Below are 20,790 nucleotides of genomic sequence, written 5' to 3' on the forward strand. Positions count from 1 at the left end.
GTGGCGTTCTTCCGTTTTTTTCTTCTATTTTTGAACTCTTGTCTGTTCTGAATAGGCTTCTTGTTCAAATCTATGCCTTATTCTCCTTCATGTCAGTGTCACAAGGGGATGACTTGTATGGCTCTCTGTTATCTCGCGAGTTTTTGGACGTTATTTTGGTCACAGAATGCTGTTTTTTTTTTTTTTTTAATAAATGGTTGTTATTTGTGTGTGTAAGATATTACCCAGGGGATATTTCTGGATATATTTGTAAGATCAAAACTCAATGAATAAAATAAACAATAAATTAAATGTCTGATGTGTTGTGCTGAACAATTATTTAAAAAAAAGTGAAATGTTTATTTTAATATCTTATGCTTTTATTTTCTGTGCTGGCTAAGAAACATGGTTTATCGCTCATTTTACACATAACTTGAGTACAATTTATGAAAACCCCAGAATAAGAAGACTTTATTAAGGATCATTGATAAAAAAGAATGAAAGAAAGAAAGAGTACACGTTTAGTGGTTGTTTGACCACGTGATGGCTTTAATCCCGTCCCTTCATTCACTGGTGCACATCTGCATCGGCCGCAGCTGTCCCTGCTCTGGTAAAAGGCGCTGTCAAGCTTGTGGGATGACATCACACCCAAGCACGAGCTTCCAACATGGCGTCCAGCCGGGAGCGGGTGAGGGAGGTCCGGGAGGAGCCGACGCGCACTGCCACCGCCGCAAACCTCGACTTCTGCGTCTATAAGTACTCCCTGCTCATCATCATCGGACGGACTGTGCGCCCCGGACAGACGGACCACATCAGCAGGGAGATCAGCCGAGGTATGTGCGCGTCAGCCCGCCGCTCTCAGCCGCAGCTGCATGGATATATTTATATACATATGTATGTGCATGTATATATGATTTACAATGTCAGATGCCCGTGTTCTCTCCGTCTAAAGCATCATCGGGGATAAATGAACTCTTTGCGGCGTTTGTGTAATTTTATCCAACCAAATGGAGGGAGGATGCGTCATCTGGTGATACTCCACCATCAGCATCTCTCCTCCATCATCCCTGCGGGTGCTTTATAATTAAAAGCATACTGGTACTCGCCGTTATGTAAGAACGAGCCTTTGGGTTCGTGTGGGGAGGATAATCCCCGGCTTTCGATGAACCTTTGTGAAAGTATGCACCGATGGTTATATTGTAATTGATAACGAAAGCTTATAATGATGCATTACCTTGTACTGTGCCTTTTTTTCTTACAGCTAGAAATGAGTTAAGTGAAAACTGCACAAAACTGATATCAAACTGGAAAGATAGGAAAATAAAGCTGATAAAACAGACATTTTGCACTGTATCTACACCAGTTCACATTTCTTCACTGTCTTTTGCCACATTCCACATTCCTCCAGCCACATTCCTCCAAAATACAATTAGCTTTTCATGGCCTGAAACCCCCCCCCCCCCCAAAAAAAAAAAAAATGCCTCTCTGCTTTTACACAGAGACATTTTTGGATAATTTGCCACATGAGCTGCGACAGAAGATCATTTTCATTTTCAGTTGATGTTTTTATTTTTCACAGACCTATTGTTTTATTTGCACAATGCCCTCATTATTTAAACCCTTTGATGACTTCAACAGTCAAAAATACAGACCCTTTGATTCCTGTAGTCTGCCATGTCAGAAACAAACCATAAAATATCTCGTATGTGAACTGCTGATACATTTTGTAATAGTTTTTAATAACTAAAAGTATGAAATATTGACCTATTAATTGTTTAAATACCGTTGTGACCCATGGAAATTGTGTAAATAAAGAAGCTTGGGCTGTTTATGATGTTGCACCAGCTGAGCTTGTTTATCTTTTGATGGACAGGTGTTCGGTCGTGGGCCGTGGACTTAAAATCCTGCAACCTGAACCTGTATCTCCAGGAATTTCTCTCCCATCACACGGCATCTTTTAAGGGTGCAGGTGAGGAAAGTTATTTTGACAGCGGGGATCCTTCGTACCAAACTCTCTTACAACACAATGCTGAGGTCTCCATGGTAACACGCCAACTCAGCCAGACCAGGGTCACGAGGAAGGAAGGAAGGAAAGAGGAGAAGCAGTCGGGTCATTGTTAAACATGGGTGGGCCCTTAGACAGAAAACAATGGAAACCTGCAGCCGATGGTGCCACTTCTCTTCCTCTGTGTTTGAGTGCATGCGCAGTCTTTTTACCGTGCACAGCCATAGGCAGTTGACCACAGAGAAAATGTTTGATGAGGGTGAGTGCAGTCATGAATAGGCATTTAGCAGAATGGCCACCAGAACAGTTTCCTGTACTCTGTGAAGTAAATGCTGCAAAGTAGTGGCAGCAGGGGCAAGGGCTACATTTTTGAAAATGCATTTGTTTCCTTTCCTGCCAAATGTTGGATGAGAAGATCAATAATACTCCCAGATTGTCACATGTATATGAATGCAGCTGAAATCATCAGCTTCAGGGTAAAGGGTGAAGAAAGGAGCTCTCTCGACTTGATTCAGGAACATATAACAACACGCCTTGAGGTTTTACAGGTGTAACAGTGGAGGAAATAGTTTATGTTCCCAACTATCAAACAGGGACAGCATGCAAGCTCCACACAAAAACACCCCTGGCGCAGTTTGAAACACAAACCAAGCCACCATACTGCCCTTTAGTGATGTTATATACTTTTAAGATTTCATAGATTTTAATCGCAAATCATAACTCTTATCCTTAGAAACTGTCCCACATTTGATTTGGTCAATTAAGTATGAAGTGAACATGGTTATTTGTTTTTACTCATTAGTTTGCAGCTAACCTAACCCAACCTGGCATGAGGAGTCAGGTTTACTGTGCAGATTCATAAGACATATTGAGCCACAAAAAAAGGTCAGTTCAGTTCAGTTCAATTCATTTCATACAGTGTCCCTCCTACCGAAGGCCAGCCGGGTAGGAGGAGGAAGATAGTAAAGAGAGGATGAAGAACAGGGGAAAACCCTGTGAGAACATCTGTTCTTATGTCTTCTTATATTTTAGTCCATCTCTGCAGTTGTAGATACTAACCCACTTTGGTCAGACCTGATTTCCAACTCCAGTCAGAGTAAAACTGAGTAAAATAATTCCCAGACAATCCATCAGACTCAGCTGTTCTTGTCTTCGTCCACTCTTGTTCCTTCCTCCTTTATTCGTTCAGTCAGTCAGTCAGTCAATCGACAGTCAGGTTAGGGCAGCTCCCTGCTTGGATCCGTAGGCTTCCTGAGCTCTGGCTGTTCTCCTTTTGCATCTCTTTAGCTTTCTGTGTTGTCTGTACGTCTCCTCCTATGTTGTCTTTTCTCTCTCTGCCTCTTCAGGGCAGAAGTGTCTGCGCCACTGTACCAGAGTGTTGGACACTCAGGTGCTGATCAGTCCATCTCAAGAACAGGCTCATTCAGAGGTGAGGGGAGGCAGCAGAACAAATTAGATGCAATTATCCTCAATGCAACATTCTATTCTATTCTATTATACAAAAACATACGGGACCATTTTATTTAATAAATAGTGAAACATGCCCATTACAATTTTCCTGAGCCAAAGAAGGTGATGTCATATTTAGTCCCTCAGAATAAAAATGTTTCTCACATCAGAAGACCTTGATGTTTACATTGCCGTACAGATTTGATTTTCCATCTCTTTTGATGTCCAATCTCTGCTCTTCTGTTGACTTTTGATCAGTGACCCTGCTTGACAACACACATTCCCATCTGTGTTTCACGGTCAGGTGTTTGCGCTGCTGTCCAGGGAGTCGGCTCATAAGCTGTTGATCTTGGCTGGTCTGAGCGTGGAGGAGAGCGGAGACCTCCTGTTTCACAGAGGACTCTTTTCACCGCAACACCTGAAGCAAATACTCACAGAGCAGGTACAACTCTCCATCCTTGTTTTAGATATACATCTTCAGCTGTTACGTCACTGTGAAATGACGAATCATGTATAAAGGCAAGCTTCCAATAATAAGACTTAAAATGTGGATTTACAACCATAATTAAAAGGTACAAACTAAAACATTAAAAATAATCCTACATCACTGTATAACCTACAAAAAAGATGAAGGTCTCAATCAAATAAGAGCAGGGGTGGAGCTAAACTGTTTTTATGTAAAAGTAATCATCACGTTTCAAGGTTTCAGAATAAACTTCTTATTTACAAAAGTCTTTTGTTTAAAAAAAAGAAACACCAGACAAAATATTTGAGAATGTGTCTGATGACTCAAACTTTTGGACAAATGTCACTTTTCAATGTCAGCAGAAAGTTTGGTAGCTTAGCTTACATTAAATTAAGACATTTAATTTATATTGTACAACTTATTGTACATTAGAACAATGCTTTTTAGGGGTGATGTGAGAGAATTGTAAGATATGTTTCGTTCATGTGTCCCATACAGTTTGCATTAAATAATTTAGAGGATATAGACCTTAGACTGATCTTCTTGGTTTGATTTTCTTTTTTTAAGAAGTTGTTTGCAAGCATTGACTGAAGGAGGGCATCTGTTTCTTTAGTTCCTGAATCAGCAGACACCCAGCAAAGTCAATCTGACCCTAAGCTGTCCCAACATCGGCCAGTGGAGGACGTCTCTCTTAGGAAACCCGTTACTGCAGGGCCCCGTCACTCTCCACGTCAATCCCCCAGAGGTGCTGCCTGTCATGGAGTCCCTGGGGGAGTTCACATCCCTGGTCTCCGGTGCCATCTCCCCTACATCCCCCTTTGACCTCCTGCCTCCTCCCACCACCGTGGGTTTCCTTAAACTGTCCCGCCCCTGTTGCTACGTGTTCCCTGCCGGAGCTGGTGACTGTGCCTTCTTTGCCGTTAATGGGTTCACGGTACTGGTGGACGGGGGGTCCGACTCTCAGGCCTGTTTCTGGAAGTTGGTTCGCCACCTTGACCGAGTTGATGCAGTTTTGTTGACACACGCCGGCACGGAGAACCTCCCCGGTGTCATTTCCTTCCTGGAGAGGAAGGTCGGAGAGATCGAACTGAGTGTTGATGTCAAAGGTAAAGAGAGAGAAAATTGAGGAATTTAGTCATTTGTACATGTTTCATATTTAAACGTTCTTACTATGGGTTTTTAAATGGTCATTTTTATGTGTTTTATTTATTTATTGTCTGCACAGATGAGTTATCTAAGAAGCTTATCTCTCCAGAACTTGGTGTTGTATTCTTTAATGCCCCCAGCCGATTGCAAGTGGAACAACAGACATGTGAGTGACTTAAAAAAATGCAATCAAATAATATAAAAATGACAAAAGACATAAGTGAACAAATACAGATATGGTCACGTCAAGGCCTAAACCATGGGGTCAACATTGGGGGGGACCAAATTTCTCTCTTATAAATATATACATTTCTCTCATATACATATACATACACACACACACACACACACCGTTTTTACATTTTCATAACACTTAACAAAGATTATAATCAACAACTTTAATATAGTCGATGAAACATTCATATTACATTTTGTTTTTTCCACTTTTAAATATGTTCGAAAGTAATGAAAAACAGAGAGAGGGTTTGACATACCCACAGCAGTCGAGCAATCAATTCTGCTAGATGGGGTGGTGTGTCAACATGGTATTGTACGGCAACACCATCTGGACAAACCACGCATAACTGCAATCCTACAACCGGTAGTAACTATATCAAAAATGTCTTATGTTTAGCTTGATAATGATTCTGTTTCATTCCCTCCTGACTGCCAGTGGCAGTAAACAGAGTGGATATGTCTCCTCGCGCTCCGCGCAGGTCGAGATTTGATAACAACAAAGTCACATGGGTGACGTGTAGGCTACCTGTGCGTCTATAAATATCGCCCGGTAGCCTACATCCGGCCTCTTTTATCTTCTTGCCGTTAACCTGACGTACTTCGCGGGTTAATCGCGTTAAACCGTGTTTCGGATCTATATTTTTTTCTGTTTGCAGGTTCGGGGAGGTAAGCTCAACTCTGGGTTGGTGGTGTTTGAAAGCCTGCCTGTGACTCTTGGTCGGAGCGCACGTTGTTGCCCTCTAAGGCTGTGGTTGTCAAGCCATCTTGTCTCTCCTTTGTCTATCTGGAGGATTCGAGCGCCCGTGTCTTGGGCTGGCTCGCTCACCAGCCAAATAATCCCCCCAAATAATCCTCGAGGCACTCTATGAGGGCCTCAGGCCGGCGGTGGGCAGGTTTTCACATCAGCGCCTGGCCTATTGGGCAGCCCATTCTCCAGATGTGTGGATTTTGAAAACACTGTCCCAGGGCTACAGGTTGCAGTTCCGCCGCTGGCCTCCACCACCCTCCGGGGTCAGGGAAACCTCAGTCAGAGACCCCGGGAGGGCCCTGTGTTTGTCTCAAGAGATAGCCAAACTCTTTGACAAAAAAGCCATCACAAGAGTTCACCCACGCACACAGAGCAGTGGGTTTTACTCAACATACTTCCTCATTCCGAAGAAAGACACTTCTCTTCGGCCTGTACTGGACCTTCGGGGTCTGAACCAGTACCAGTGGTTCAACTCCATAGACCTCAAGGATGCCTACTTTCACGTTCCAATACACCCAGACCACAGACAGTTTCTCCATTTCGCCTTTCAAGGCCACGCCTACCAGTTCGCCGTCCTGCCTTTCGGCCTGTCCCAGGCTCCTCGCATCTTCACCAGATGCATGAGGGGCGGCCTTGGCATCGCTATGCCTGTCGAGAGTGAAGATTATCCCATATCTGGTCGACTGGCTTATATGCGCCCCCTCATTCCAGGAGATGGAGCTGACGACATCCAGGGTCTTTGCACATATCGAGGCTCTGGGCATGTTGGTGAATTGGGAGAAGAGCTTGTTGCGTCCTACACAGCGGACCACCTTCATCGGCCTGTCCCTCGATTCTTTATCGATGCAGGCACGCCTTACTGCAGAGCGGGCGGAGCGGATTCAGGACCTGCTACGGTCTTTCCGCCTCGGGATGAGGTTGCCCGTCCACACATGGCTCCGACTGCTGGGGATGCTGTCGGCGGCCTCGGCTGTGACACCTCTGGGGCTGCTGCACCTGCGCCCCCTGCAGATGTGGTTCAACAGCCTCCAGATGGACCGTCGCCTTCACAGGTGGGTCAAGGTCAAAGTTACACGCCAGTGCCTTATTCATCTCCACCGGTGGCGGGACAGCACCTTTCTTTTGCACAGTGTTCCTCTCGGCTCGGCCCCATCGAGGCGAGAGGTGGTGACAACAGATGCCTCACCTCAGGGTTGGGGTGCGGTATGGCAGAAGAGGTCAGTCCAGGGGGTTTGGGGCCCTCTGTGGCGGGGGAGGCACATCAATATCCTAGAACTCCGGACTGTCTACTTGGCGCTGAGGCACTTCTTGCCCTTTCTCAGGGGCAAGCATGTCCTCGTCTGGACAGACAATACTTCGACAGTGTTTCATGTCAACCACCAGGGGGGAACCAGGTCGCTGGACTCCTTGAACGAGGCCCGGAGATTGTGGATGTGGGCTCATCCTCAATTAGCCTCCTTGAGGGCAATGCACCTCCCTGGCAGAGTCAACATGGTGGCGGATTCCCTCTCAAATCAAATCAAATCAAATCAAATCAAATCAAATCAAATCAAATCAAATCAAACTTTATTTATAAAGCACCTTTCATACAAAAAAAATGTAACACAAAGTGCTTTCCATAAAACATAAACATAAAATGTATTAATGCCCCCCCCCCCCTTTCGGGGGACTGCCCTTTCGGTCAGTCCTACGTGCCTTCGGTGGAAGGCGGACAGCTCAGGAGTGACCCTGTGGCCAAATGTCGATTTCCTGCCAAAGGTGTTACCCCCTGACCGCATACCATCCATCCCCGTTTTAGTCCCGGCTGGAGGAGCGGGCTAATTTGCTGTGCCCAGTTCGGGCGTTGCGGCTGTACCTTCAGGCGACACAGAGCTTTCGACGCTCTGAGCAGTTGTTTGTGTGCTACAGGGGGGCGCACAAGGGCCGTGCCCTGTCGAAGCAACGGCTTTCCCACTGGATTGTTGACACAATCAAACAGGCTTATGACGTGGCAGGTAGACCTGCCCCTTCAGGCGTTGTCTGTCATTCCACCACTTCCTGGGCGGCGATGAAAGGGATAGCATTGTCGGAGATCTTTGCAGCGGCATCCTGGACGGGGCCGTGCACCCTCCAGGTTCTATCGCCTTAACGTGGCCTCTGGGTCCACGCTGGCATCGGCCGTTCTGCCTTTGGCTTCTGCGGCTGACCACTAGGTGGGTGTTGTTCCTCGTGACAGTGCTGGTATGAGTCATCCATTTACCACTGGCAGTCAGGAGGGAATGAAACAGAAAGGAAGTTACGGATGTAACTATGGTTCTGTCAATTCCCGGATGACTGCCAGTCACACCGGTCACTCCGAACTTCCTGCAAGAAGATTCTGGGAGGCCAGATGTAGGCTACCGGGCAATATTTATAGATGCACAGGTAGCCTACACGTCACTCACGTGACTTTGTTGTTATTAAATCTCGACCTGCGCGGAGCGCGAGGAGACATATCCACTCTGTTTACTGCCACTGGCAGTCATCCAGGAATTCACAGAACCATAGTTACATCCGTAACTTCCGTGATATTACTTTTTTGCTATTGATTATTTCGGACAGTGGGATGTGTATGTGGTTGCCTGACGGTTTTCTTTTTTTTTTTTTTTTTTTAAATCAGATAGCTATATATTGGGGGGGACATTTTGAGCATATCTGAATATTGGGGGGGACATGTCCCCCCCAATGTATATGGTGATTTTGGCCCTGGGTCACGTGCATTTGTTTACTGATACATTGCATGGGAGTTGCAAGCAACAGCAACCCTCAACATTCCCTGGTGGGAATGTGCAACAAGTAATTCAAGTTTTCACTCTCCTCTGGTCAGGTGAGGACAGTGTACTGAAGAGCACGCAACAGGCGGCCATAACCCTACAGCTGTTAAAGAAGTTAGACATCATGCCACAGCCAATCTTTCGACCACAAGGAGTCTCCATTAAGCCTCTAACTTTATTCCAAAAGATGGGAGTGGGACAGCTGGATTTGTACATCCTCAGCCCGGGAAAAAACAGCCAGGAATACGAGACATTTATGCAAAACTGGCCCGATGGCGAGTCATCGGTTTCGAAATCCCAAACTCTCCCTCTATCGGCCCTGGTCTCGGTGTCCGCTCTGCTGGTTTGGCATCCGGCGTGCCGTCAAGAGAAGGTGGTCAGGGTGCTTTTCCCCGGCGTGACTCCACAGGCGAAGCTGCTGCAGGGGCTGGAGAAGCTGAAAGGATTAGATTTCCTCCAGAAACCCACCGTCACCACCGGAGAGCTCGAGAGGCTGGGGAAGGACGGAAAGACCAAGAGGACAGAGAGCCTTGACAGCTGCAGATCTCAAGGGAAAGAAGGAACACCGAAGAATGGGAAAGAGAGAGGAGTTAAAGAAGAGGGAAAGGATGTGTCATCAAAGGAGAAGGGAAAGTCATTAAATGGAGTTGGTGGACGAGATACTGAAAAAACTAAAATCAAAGAGACAGGAATAAAACATAAAGCAGGGTTATCAGAGAAGAACACGGCAAAAAAAGGGGTAGGGAAGGATGGCAGAAAAGAGGAGAAGACGGGAAATAAAGAGGAGAACAGCGTTACAAGGAATGATCAGATGAAAAAGGATGGTGTCCACTCCAAATCAAAGAATGAAAATAAAATCAAGGCCAAAAAGGGAGCAAAAAATGACTCTAAAACGGGAGAGAAAAAATCAAGAAAGCCATCAGGAAAGGAACCAAATGATGCCAAGAAGGCACAGGAAAAAGCTGAAGTACCAAATAAGAGCTCAACAAAATCCAACACTGCAGCTGTGTCAAAAGTCCCAGAGCCAGAAAATCCTGTTGCTGAGCAACAGAATCAAAAAGTGGAGGCAGGACTGGAGGACAACCCATGTGGCTCCAAAGTATCTACCCCTGAAGATACAACAGCAGACTTTCTTCAGCTCCAGGAGGAAAGCAAACTGGAAGAGGTGCAGACAGAAACAATTGGCGAAGAAAAGGGAAATGAAAAGAGCCTCAGAGACTTATGTAAAGAGACATCCACCAAAACTGCAGAAAACGAAGAGGAGAAAGCAGCAAGTGATTCAGGGGTAATGGAGGCAGAGAGTGGTGATGATGGAGTGCAGCATACGCCTGAAACAAGTGTGATTGTTGGAGTAGATCCCATGAAAAACCTTCAAGATGAGTCTGTAAACTCTACTAAACCTGCAAAGGTTGTGGGATTTCCATCTCCCTTGAACAAGGGGCCGAAAAACGAAGAAGATACAGGCCAGGTAGACATAACCCCAACTGAGTATACTCTACTGGAAGGGGCTCTGAGAAACAGCCCTCCCTCGCAGTCTTCTCCAGAGAACCAGGTGCCCAACAGCCCTGATGGGCAGACGGCAGATCCAGGTTCCTCTGGGTCACGGCCCAACAGTGCAGGGCACACTCCTTATTGCCTCTCTCCGGATGATGTGTGGTGCAACAAGGCCACTCTTAGCAGGCTGCAGTCCCAGATGAGCAACATTGAATCAACAGATCCCAATGAACCAAATGAGTCATCCAGACAAGGTGGTCCAGAGAGCCACACAAACTCAAACGAAAAGCATTTAAGTTTCTTTCCGGTGGGTACGTTTAAAGATGGCTCTTCAGACCCTTCGCCTTCCATAGCTACCACAACCACTACACATTCGATGCCAGCTGAGGTGAGCTCACCCCAGTCCACAGAAGTGGATGAATCCCTCTCCATGTCCTTCGAGCAGGGACCGACCCCTGGGAGCCAGAGAGAGGGAGATGACAGCGTTTACCATTCCCACTCCAACGGAAGTCATTTTGCGACAATGTCTTTACCAATGAAGAAGCCTCCCAGGTCTTTGGGGCAAAGTTCAGAGATGGGCCGACCTCTTGCACCAAACACGCTTCATTTTGAGGCATCAGCTCATGACGTAGACCTGTGTTTGGTTTCTCCTTGCGAATTCAAGCATTTCAAACCACCTGACTCCAGCTCAGACTTCACTCCACATCATCACGGCAACAACAACAACAACTCCAAGGACAGGTCACCCAGTGAATCGAACGCCCCTGCCTGCACAGAGGACTGCCCGTCCACCACGGCAGATGTTGCTCTGGACTCGGACGAAGACGAGTCGTGTAGCGAGCCGTCCAACTCTCCACGGGACCTCCACGCCAGTCAGACTCTCCCGCCGGACCCTCTTCCGGCTCCTCTCAGAGACAGTCCACCCCTGCCTCCACATCCTGACGCCTCCATGCCGGTTCCTCAGTCTGAATCCGACGTTCATGGGAAGAAAGCAAAAGCCCCTGGCATGAGAAGCAAAAAGATAACAGGGGTAAGTTTATCTTATTATGGTAGATTCAAATGTCTGTGATAAAACCATGTGTGAGACAAAAAAACAACATTAGTTGGATCATAACTGGTTTTATTGTTTATGAAGAGTTTCTGAGCCAAGCTTTAGCGTTACAAAGATGCTCGCGATTGTTTTCATTACTGTAACACTGCTTAAACCATTCTATCACTAGTGCACCGCCTCATTATTATATATTAATAGAAGTCTAATTTATGCGCATAACTTATCTTTTGACTGGGGTCCAACTTGGCTTGGGTTTCATTATTTTGAGAATAAAAGAACCAAAAATCTGTTTCGGACATTCAGTTGAGTCCACAACAAAGTTTGTACCTTTTAATCAAAGCATTATATCTTTAAATGACCAGGTTATGGAGGGCCCTCAGAAACCAGGTTTAGGGAAAATCAAGAAAGGGAGCCAAAGTGGAATCACAAAGGGAAATGTCTCCTCAACACGTTCGCCTTCCTCCAGCACTCGTTCAGCACCAGCAAAATCTTCACCGAGTCCAGGTAGGAGACGTGGAGTGTGATTTCTCCCAGGCTTTATGTTGCAATGTAGCCAGTTTAAGAGTTACCAAAATACTACGTCTTTGCATCAGGAGCGTAGGATAATATGTTCCCCTTTTGTCCGTCAAAGGCTCTAAGTCTGCCTCCACAGGGGAGGTCAGCGTGTACGTGGACCTGGCCTATATTCCCTCTGGAGCCTCCTCTGCAACAGTCAGCGTGGACTTCTTCAGGTGTGTTCGCTCTTCTTGCTACATCGTCAGCGGCAACAGTCCAGAACGGGAGGAGACGCTGAGGCAAACGCTGGATGCTCTACTAGATGGGAAGATATCCTGGCCTGATTCTATGCAGGTACAAGCAGGCGGACTCGTGCACTGCTGCTGACTGTCGTTTTCTTTGCTAAGTAGTCTTTGATTGATCTTGATCTCAAAGTAGTAGTAGTTTTACTCCCTCATTCGTTGTCAGAAGCAATTTAACCTGATCAATTCAAAGCATGGGAAGATAATTGCAGTGCCATGCCCCAAACTTTAAGGTTAATAGAAAGCCAATATATGTCATAAAACAAGATGATTGAACATTTTGTTCCACTTGTTACTACGCACTTACTATCTTACTTTCCACTTTTATCCCTCCACTTTGTAAACGTCTGTGATGTACGATCAAACAAGCTTCGAAACATTCTCACAAAAGTATTTTGTTTGTGGTATGAATGGAGTTTGAGGAAAATTTGTGTATGAAACAGACATGATTCAGAGGAGAGTCCATAACCTTAGTTACTGTCATGTTTCTCAGCACCCACATACCGGATCCTGCATCACGAGGACACAAAAAACAGTGCAGACACACTTGAAAGGGGAAGACCAGAGAAAAAAAGATAAAACAAACAAATGAAAACAGAATACCAGTAAAAGCATGCAACAAAAGCAAATTACACTGAAAAAGGATTTTTCTAGGTTAGAAAAATTAGATGTTTATTTGTTTAGATATTTATGCTTATTTCTATTGGTATGTTTTTGAAGTGTAGTAAAGCTGTTTTTTTTTAGCTGTGTATCATTTACACCCCATAAGATATTATACCGTATGTATCGCATACACTCACAACAGTTAGTATGTACTGAGTCTGATATATTATAACTGGAAGCTAGTCACATGACCACTGCGACTGGTTTCCACTGTAGTGGCTCATTGCATGATGGGATGTACTGTAATATACGAGGTAGACTGATTGGTTTTGGAAGTAAAACACCATCGGGGTCTTTTACATGCTGCACATTATGCAATTGTTTGGATACTACTATACCTAGAATTTTTTTTTCATTAACACGACTTATTACTTATTATTTACAGATTTTTTCAGGTTTTCAGATCTTTTCATGCAGAATTTTATTTTTAATTTCAATATTTCAGATCAGACTTGTGTCACTCAAGTCTGATCTGAGTGACACAAGTCTCTCAGATGATTATATTCACCGTATCTGAGTATAATCATTCAGATACGGTGTATGGCCCTGTGACATGAGTGAGAAAAAAGACATGTCCGATTTCATGTGGCTTTTTGCTGCTCTGCTTTTCTTATTTTCTTTTCATATAAAGTTTTTGGCGCTCTCTGGAGGTAATTGTCACCAAAAACATATTAATGGTGACTTATCCACAACTAGGGTTGCCACCTTTCAGAAATAGAAATAAGGGATGTCCCAATTTCAGCAGCGCAGGCGTAAAAAAGAAGGGACATCCTCAAAACTTCTAAACTGCATAGAAATGTATTTATTTTATATGAAAAAACAAAATGCTTTGATTTAAAGTTTAAAGTGCTTTAATAGCATTGAACTTGCTTGACTGTACAGACAGCCAACCATACTAGCAACTGAAATAGCCTCCTATGCTATGTACGTCCACATCAGCCAAGATGTAGAATATAGCTACAGGTGAAGGTCGTAAAATTAGAATATGGTGTAAAAGTTAATTTATTTAAATCATTCAACTTAAATGGCAAAACTAATACATTACATAGTCTAATTACATGAAAAGCATGTTAAACCTTTATTTGTTATAATTCTGATTATTGAATTGTTTATTGATTTCATAAAATATTCTACATTTTTGAGATTTTTTATTTGGGGTTTTCATAAACTGTGAGTCATAATCATCAAAATTATAACAAATGAAGGCTTGAAATATCTCACTTTGAATGTAGTGGGAAATAATATATTTGTTTCACCTTTAGTTGAATTTACCACTAATTAAGTTTTGCAATATATTCAAATTTTCCATCAATAAAGACATCAATAAATAAGAGCATAATATATGTCCGTATTGGTTCAATACGGAACGCAACTTTTAGATTCCCAATTACGTAACGATTCCATCTTTCAAGGGACTTGTGGCAACCATATCCACAACCCTCCCCCCCCAGATGACAAAATTGATTGGGATTGAAAAAAAAGAAATACACCTAGCACTGAGTATTGACGTAAGACTAAAATTGCCTTTTTTCTGTGTGTCCAGGTGACAGTGATCCCAACGTTTGAGTCTGTGTCGATGCAAGACTGGTACCAGCAAACCTTGGACAAACAGCGCGAGCTAAACATCACCATCCTGGGATCCAACAGCACCGTTGCCATGCAGGATGAGACGTTTCCCGCCTGCAAGATAGAGTTCTGAGGCCAGCTGAGAGATGCAGCATGGAGACTGGAGGGTGAAGGATGAAAATGTGTATATGTACCTGAGACAGACAGAGGGACGGTCAGATATAGTCTCTTTCCTGCATGTACATGGACTACATTTAAAAGTGGTGCTTAATGCAGCCCTTGGTGGTCAATTCACATCTCGTTGGGATTGCAGCAAAAGCCCCTAATTTATTAAGGAGATCACGCGTCTCTCTAGCAGACACTGCATGGCTTTTTAAAAACCTATGATCTTGTGAAAAACAGGAGAGGAGAGCATAGTGACTGCAAAGAAACCTTGTCCATCTCCAAACATGTATAGTTTGAGACGTTATGTGAAGGCTTGCATTGAAGCGTGGTAATAGTCTATGTGCGTGACCCCGCTTTGCTGCCTTTTTTCCATCAATTTGAGAGGAAAATCAGAATACTCTCTATGCATAATAACGATTTTCTTTTCTAAATTAGAATAACCTGACAAAAAAAATGTATTCACATTTTGTGGTCAAGTGTTTGCGAGCACTATGTGAAATGGGTTGTATTGTGTTTTGCTGTTGCTTTTAACATTTCGTGTCCCTGCGGCTTCTCTGTTTAAGAGCCACGCCCAGTGACCAGACTCTGCAGTCTGTCTGTCCGCCACCAGCAAGTGATGATCGCTTAATCTGTCTGATTGGATTATCGTATTAAATTTAACTGTATTAAAGCAAGATGGGTCCTGCAAATGTAATCCAGTAATAGTGCTTATGGTTATTAAAATCAGTTACCAGGCTGCTAACACTGAACACAAGATTATCAAATAGTATCTCTCTCTTACACACATACACACACACACACACACACACACACACACACACACACACACACACACACACACAATTGTAGATATGCAGTAATCATAATCTTTTAGACAGATAGTTTGCACAGCGTGAAATCGTGGTTTAGTCACTGTGGATGTTGATAGGGGCTTTAAAAGCTGTAAAGAGTACAGTCTGTGTTTATGTTCCAAACGGATCCTGGAGTGAACTTTATTCTGAAAGTCCACGAATGTCTTATAATTTCACTATTTTTATTTTCATCTAATTGCTGTTTTCCATTTTAGCTCCACCTTTAATATTCTAAGTAATTTGGAAATAATGATAGGGAGAAAAAAGACAGAGTTCAAATAATGGATTTCCAGTCCTAAACCTCTACTTTAAATGCAATTCCAAGTTGGGAATGTTAAATGTAATGGGTAGCATTTTAGCCTCTCCAGAGCTGTTTGTCTATTATTTTTTCCCTTTTTGAATCCTTTCATCCTAGTCTGGATATCTGTAAACTGATGTCACATGGTGAGATGTGTAAGACTCTCACCTCTGTGCCTGTTTTGCCTTTAACTCATACGAATGTGCATGTGGCATATATGATCCTAAAAACCAAAGCATGACAAATCATGAAGACATCGACACACAAAAAAGGACATTTTTAATTTGGATTTTTATTTCCGTTTTTTTAATAATGGACAGTGGAGGTCCATTATGAAGAATCCTCCTAGATTTGTTGCCTACTGTTCTTGAGAGAAATTTATGCAATCATCCTTTTTTTCCCATCTGTATCCTGAAAGATAATTTGAATGTTATCAAATGCAAATTTATTACTAACCTACGATTTTAATTCTAACCCTTTTTCAGCGCAGGGCGCCAGTTTAACTGATTCTGTGGGAGCGGAGGGTTGAGCTGGATGTGTAGTCATAGAAGCCCAGAGCAGGAAGTAAACCTTGAACTGCATGTATGTTAAAAAATGTACTGGATGTTGTTTCATTCATGATATTCATGAAGAAAAAGAGCAAAGCACTGTGTGAGCGTGGAGACAGAGCGGGGTGGTGAAAACTGAGCAGCATTACCTTTGTAATTGTCTGTAAGTACATAGTAAAACAATGAAAAATGTGTGTGGATTGTGGTGCTGGGAGTGATGTATAAATAAAGAATGTGCGTCACTGTTCAAAAGTGTCTGGGCTTTTTCAAACAGCGGCGCTCTTGTGTGGGTGTGAAACAGACGTCCTTGTTAAGGCAAACCTTTTCCCCTGAACTTAATAAAGTCCAGACGGAGTCAGGGTCGTACTGCATCTGCCTGTGAAAATGGAGATTGTTTAGCAGCGGCACCCTGTGGATGCTGAGTGAGGTCATCAGTGGTACTCTGTAAATTAACTGATTTATGTATTTTTTTGTGCTTTAGATCAGCGGTAAGCTCTATTAATTCCTTCCAAACAAACTAACAAACAAAAAAACAAAACAAATGTTGTGTTGTATGGAGATATGGAATAAGAAATACATTTACATCAAACAGCTATATATCATTAATGCCTATGGCAACTGACAGAAAATTGTAATTTTTTGTGTTTATTATATATTGAAATTAAAACAATTCCCAATTATGTCTTAAACTATTTTCTGATAAAGTTTTTTTATATCTCTATAAATCTTCTTTTCCTTTCAGCTCCTTCCTTCAGGGGTCACCACAGCATCTGTCCCCATCTACCCATGTCCTCTGCATTCTTGGACATCAACCAACCTCATGTCCTCCTTCACTACATCCATATGTCTCCTCTCTGGTCTTTCTCCTGCCTGCACCCAATAAACTCACTATCCCTCCTATGTACATGTCCAAACCATCTCAATCTGGCCTTTTTGACTTTATCTCCAAAACATGTACAGTACGTCCCTCTGATGTACTCATTCCTGATCCTGTGCATCCTTATTCACTCCCAAGAGAAGCTCAACATTTTCCTCTCTGCTACCTCGACCTCTGCCTTCTGTCTTTTCCTCAGTGACAATGTCTCCAAATCATAAAACACCTCTGATCTCACCACTATCTTGCACACCGTTCCTTTCATTCTTGCTGACACTATTTTATCACATATCACTCCTGGCACTTTTTGTCCACCTACACACATTTTTTCAACTCTTTTTTTGTACTCTCCGCTCTGAACTGTTGAACCTAAGGACTTAAAATCCTCCCCCTTCTTTATCTTACCTTACTGTTCCACTTTTGTCCCTCACATTCACACACATACTCTGTTTTGCTGCAGCAAACCTTCATCCCTCTTTTTTCCAGTGCTTAACTCTCAAAATGTTCCTCCACCTGCTCCCTGCTCTCACTACAGATCACTATGTCATCTGCAAACATCATAGTCCATGGAGATTCCTGTCTGACTTCATCTGTCAGCCTGTCCCTCACCATAGCAAACAGGAAGGGGCTCATGGCTGAGGCTTGGTGCAGTCCCACCTCCACCTTGAACCACTCTGTCACACCTACTACACACCTCACCACCATCTTGCAGCTCTCATACATGTCCTGCAACACTCTAATACACTTATCTACCAATCCAGACTTCTCCATATACCCCAATTAATTTCACGAGTAATTTCATTACCTATTTTCTTTATTGTTTAAATATGGGGGTGGTGTAGATATATCAGAAAGACATGTGTGAAATATCATACACCATGCCTTAGGGGGTCAAAATATACAAATTAAAATTAAAACTAGGACAGCAAGGCCAGATTAAAATGGCTGCAAAGAAAAACTTGACGTACTAGAAATCAGCGTTTTTCATGAAACCGTTTTGAAATGCTTTTTCCACACATGCTGTGCACATTGATTTAATGTATATTCAAGCAGCATTTGGTTTGAAAGTTCCTATTCTCATTAATTAAGATAAGATAAGATGAATCTTTATTGTCTCCCTTAGGAGAAATTTGTCTTGGACACGAGAGGCTTTTATTTTTCTTCGTCCACATTAATTAGCATGTGCAGGTGAATGTCCTCTAGGAGCCTCTAGCTTCTTTGACAAAGTGGTGTTCAGGTTATGACCCCTTGGTGATCCCCACAACTGTCCTGGTAGCAACACAGTGATTACCACAAAATTGGTTTGTGATGAATTAAATAATTCAAAATGACAGTTTGTGTTCCAAATTTATATAAGGAGCAAAAATTAAATTGATACTATACACTCCAATCACAATGGGGCACTGAAGCTTCACAAAGTGAGTTGGTCTACTCTCACATAAAAAAGCTATAGGGTCAATCCAATGCCAAATGGATCGAAAATCAAAACCCCAAATCTGAGACAAAGAATCTGTAACCAAGAAAGCAAACTTTCTAATTGAGACTGCAAATCTTCTTCTCAGTTACTCTTTTCTTTGCAATTTACTGTGGATTGGTGGGACATAGTTGAGATCAATACATTTAGCATGGAATTAACGCCATAATAACTTGACTTCTTCCACCATCAAAAATGTTTAGCAAAACAAAAATCAGTAGTGGTTAAATTGCCAGTCTCAAAGAAAAGTTCTGCATGTAACTTAGGGCCAAATCCACAAAAGGATTGCGCGGCTTTTGCGGCCGCTAAACTGGTGCAAATGACACAAAAAGAGAGCGTCTAATTCCCAAAGCACCCGCAAAGGGGGAATTGCATCACAAACTGCGCTGCCAAGCAAATAGTGGCATTGTGCGCCTGTGCCATTTGCATGCATGTAAATTAGGTAATATTCATACATTCGGCGCAAAATTGCCCCCTCTCTATGCAAATAAGCCTCATTGCAAAAACCGTCTAATTCACAAAGGCCAGGGCTATTTGCCACACGCAAAAATAGTGGAGCAAATACCGTCTATTGGAAGCGTGTATTAACTGCATGCAAACTCACTCCTCACTCCCCATCTCTCTGTTTCTCTCTCTCTTCAATATCATTCAAGCCTGTGTGATACTGAATGATATTAAGGGTGAAATCTACAGTCAGACATGACTGTACATACTCAGATCAAGTGGGGTTGTGGACTTATCTCGGATTTAAAAATAAAAATAACAGGACGGAGCTCAGGATTCATCCATACAGTAGGGGCTGCTTTATTACAAACAATTCCACCATATAAACATATAAATCTAGAATGTGTGTGTTTAACAGCTGACCTGTAGGTGTGTGTAGCAAAACACAGAACATGAATTACCGTCAGATCCTTATCTGGGACCTCATCTATAAAGCTTTGCTTGCGCACAAAAAGGGCCTGAAAGATGCGGCGACGCGCACTGTAAGGTGCCCGTCGCCGCGTAGCCTTAGCCGTATGCTCTGAGTCGATTTAACGCGGAACCATAAATCAGCCTTGAACAGCACTGAGGGAGGAGGGAGGAGGGGGAGCGGGGCTCTTCGCACAGTGTCTTGAGGATTTGTAATACAGGCTGAGCGTACGTTAGTTCTTAAACTGTAAAAAAAAAAACGGGGGGAGAGAGACAAAAGCATGAGTTTGAAAAGTGAGGGGGGACATGTCCCCCCTGTTCCCAGTAGAAATTGCGCCCTTGCGCCTCACAGCGTTTTATTTTCACTCGCTTTATTTTTTATTTCTGCAGTTTTCATTATGGACCAATGTGTGTGCTGAAATATGGAGAACACTGGAAACAGCTCCGCTCGACTCAGACAAGTGCAAATTGCACTCAGCTCCAAAACGTTATGGGCGTGTTTGCGCCGGTATATCATTAGAGCAAAATCTTTTGTGAATAGGACCTTAAAGCAGGGCAAATTGCGGGCGCAAATGCGGGGCAATTCACAGCGCTATTTGCGGGCGCAAACTATTCTTTGTGGATTTGGCCCTTAATTTCTTTGCTGTCCCTGAGCTGCCTCTAACGGGGAAAAGCACTGGCAGTATCTCCTCTGGTTTTAACTGTTTTCATCTGCTCTGTTTTTTGCTTATGAATGAGGCTTTTTCCTGGTTGTGGTGGTGGTAAAGTTCTCTTTCGAGAGCTTAGGCCATGTTTCTGTTCACCTATCCTAAAATGGTACTGTACCTTGGGGGCGGTACCTACATGACTGACAACAAGTTCAAGTCAAGTGCAACTTCAACATGTCTTCATGTTGTACTTTGGCCTCTATTTTGCTCACTACTGTCACACATGGCAGAAACTACAGTAGTATAACGAGTCTGGACGGACCTAAGGTAGTTGTTTAGTGCGCTTACTCAGTAAATACTTCAGGAGACAAATACACAGTCATATTTTTTATGACATGAATGCACTTCTCATTCTGTTGCTGTTTCTACGTTATTTTGTGATATTTCAACATACAAACTTACACGTTGCTTTTTTAAAGCCAATATAAACTTAAAATCACAGTATAAACTTGAGTTATTTGTTTGTATTTTGCCAAATAAAAGACTATATCATTAAAAGTAGGTTCTTTGACACACATATGAACTATTGCCTTTTACAGCACTTGGGGGACGACCTTTTTGTTGTAAA

The 20,790-nt window shown here is 43.2% G+C and overlaps 1 protein-coding gene across 1 annotated transcript; it reads left to right on the plus strand.

Moving 5' to 3' along the window:
• The first annotated feature begins 611 nt into the window (after positions 1–611).
• Positions 612–16,898, plus strand: LOC133462108 (microtubule-associated protein 1S-like). The gene is made up of 10 exons (XM_061743247.1): positions 612–812; positions 1,853–1,948; positions 3,331–3,413; positions 3,738–3,875; positions 4,513–5,005; positions 5,125–5,211; positions 8,876–11,346; positions 11,730–11,871; positions 11,999–12,216; positions 14,371–16,898. The coding sequence occupies exons 1-10, from the start codon at positions 647–649 to the stop codon at positions 14,524–14,526; spliced, it is 4,050 nt and encodes a 1,349-aa protein (XP_061599231.1). The 5' UTR covers positions 612–646; the 3' UTR covers positions 14,527–16,898.
• Positions 16,899–20,790: the final 3,892 nt, after the last annotated feature.

Source organism: Cololabis saira, chromosome 16, assembly GCF_033807715.1.
Source record: "Cololabis saira isolate AMF1-May2022 chromosome 16, fColSai1.1, whole genome shotgun sequence".
Taxonomy (NCBI): domain Eukaryota; kingdom Metazoa; phylum Chordata; class Actinopteri; order Beloniformes; family Belonidae; genus Cololabis; species Cololabis saira.

Bases quoted from the DNA above. Each gene is read 5' to 3' on its own strand.
- LOC133462108 (XM_061743247.1), top strand. From the start codon at position 647: ATGGCGTCCAGCCGGGAGCGGGTGAGGGAGGTCCGGGAGGAGCCGACG. The intron at 813-1,852 runs GTATGTGCGCGT...TTTGATGGACAG, and splicing joins CAGCAGGGAGATCAGCCGAG to GTGTTCGGTCGTGGGCCGTG. The intron at 3,876-4,512 runs GTACAACTCTCC...CTGTTTCTTTAG, and splicing joins AGCAAATACTCACAGAGCAG to TTCCTGAATCAGCAGACACC.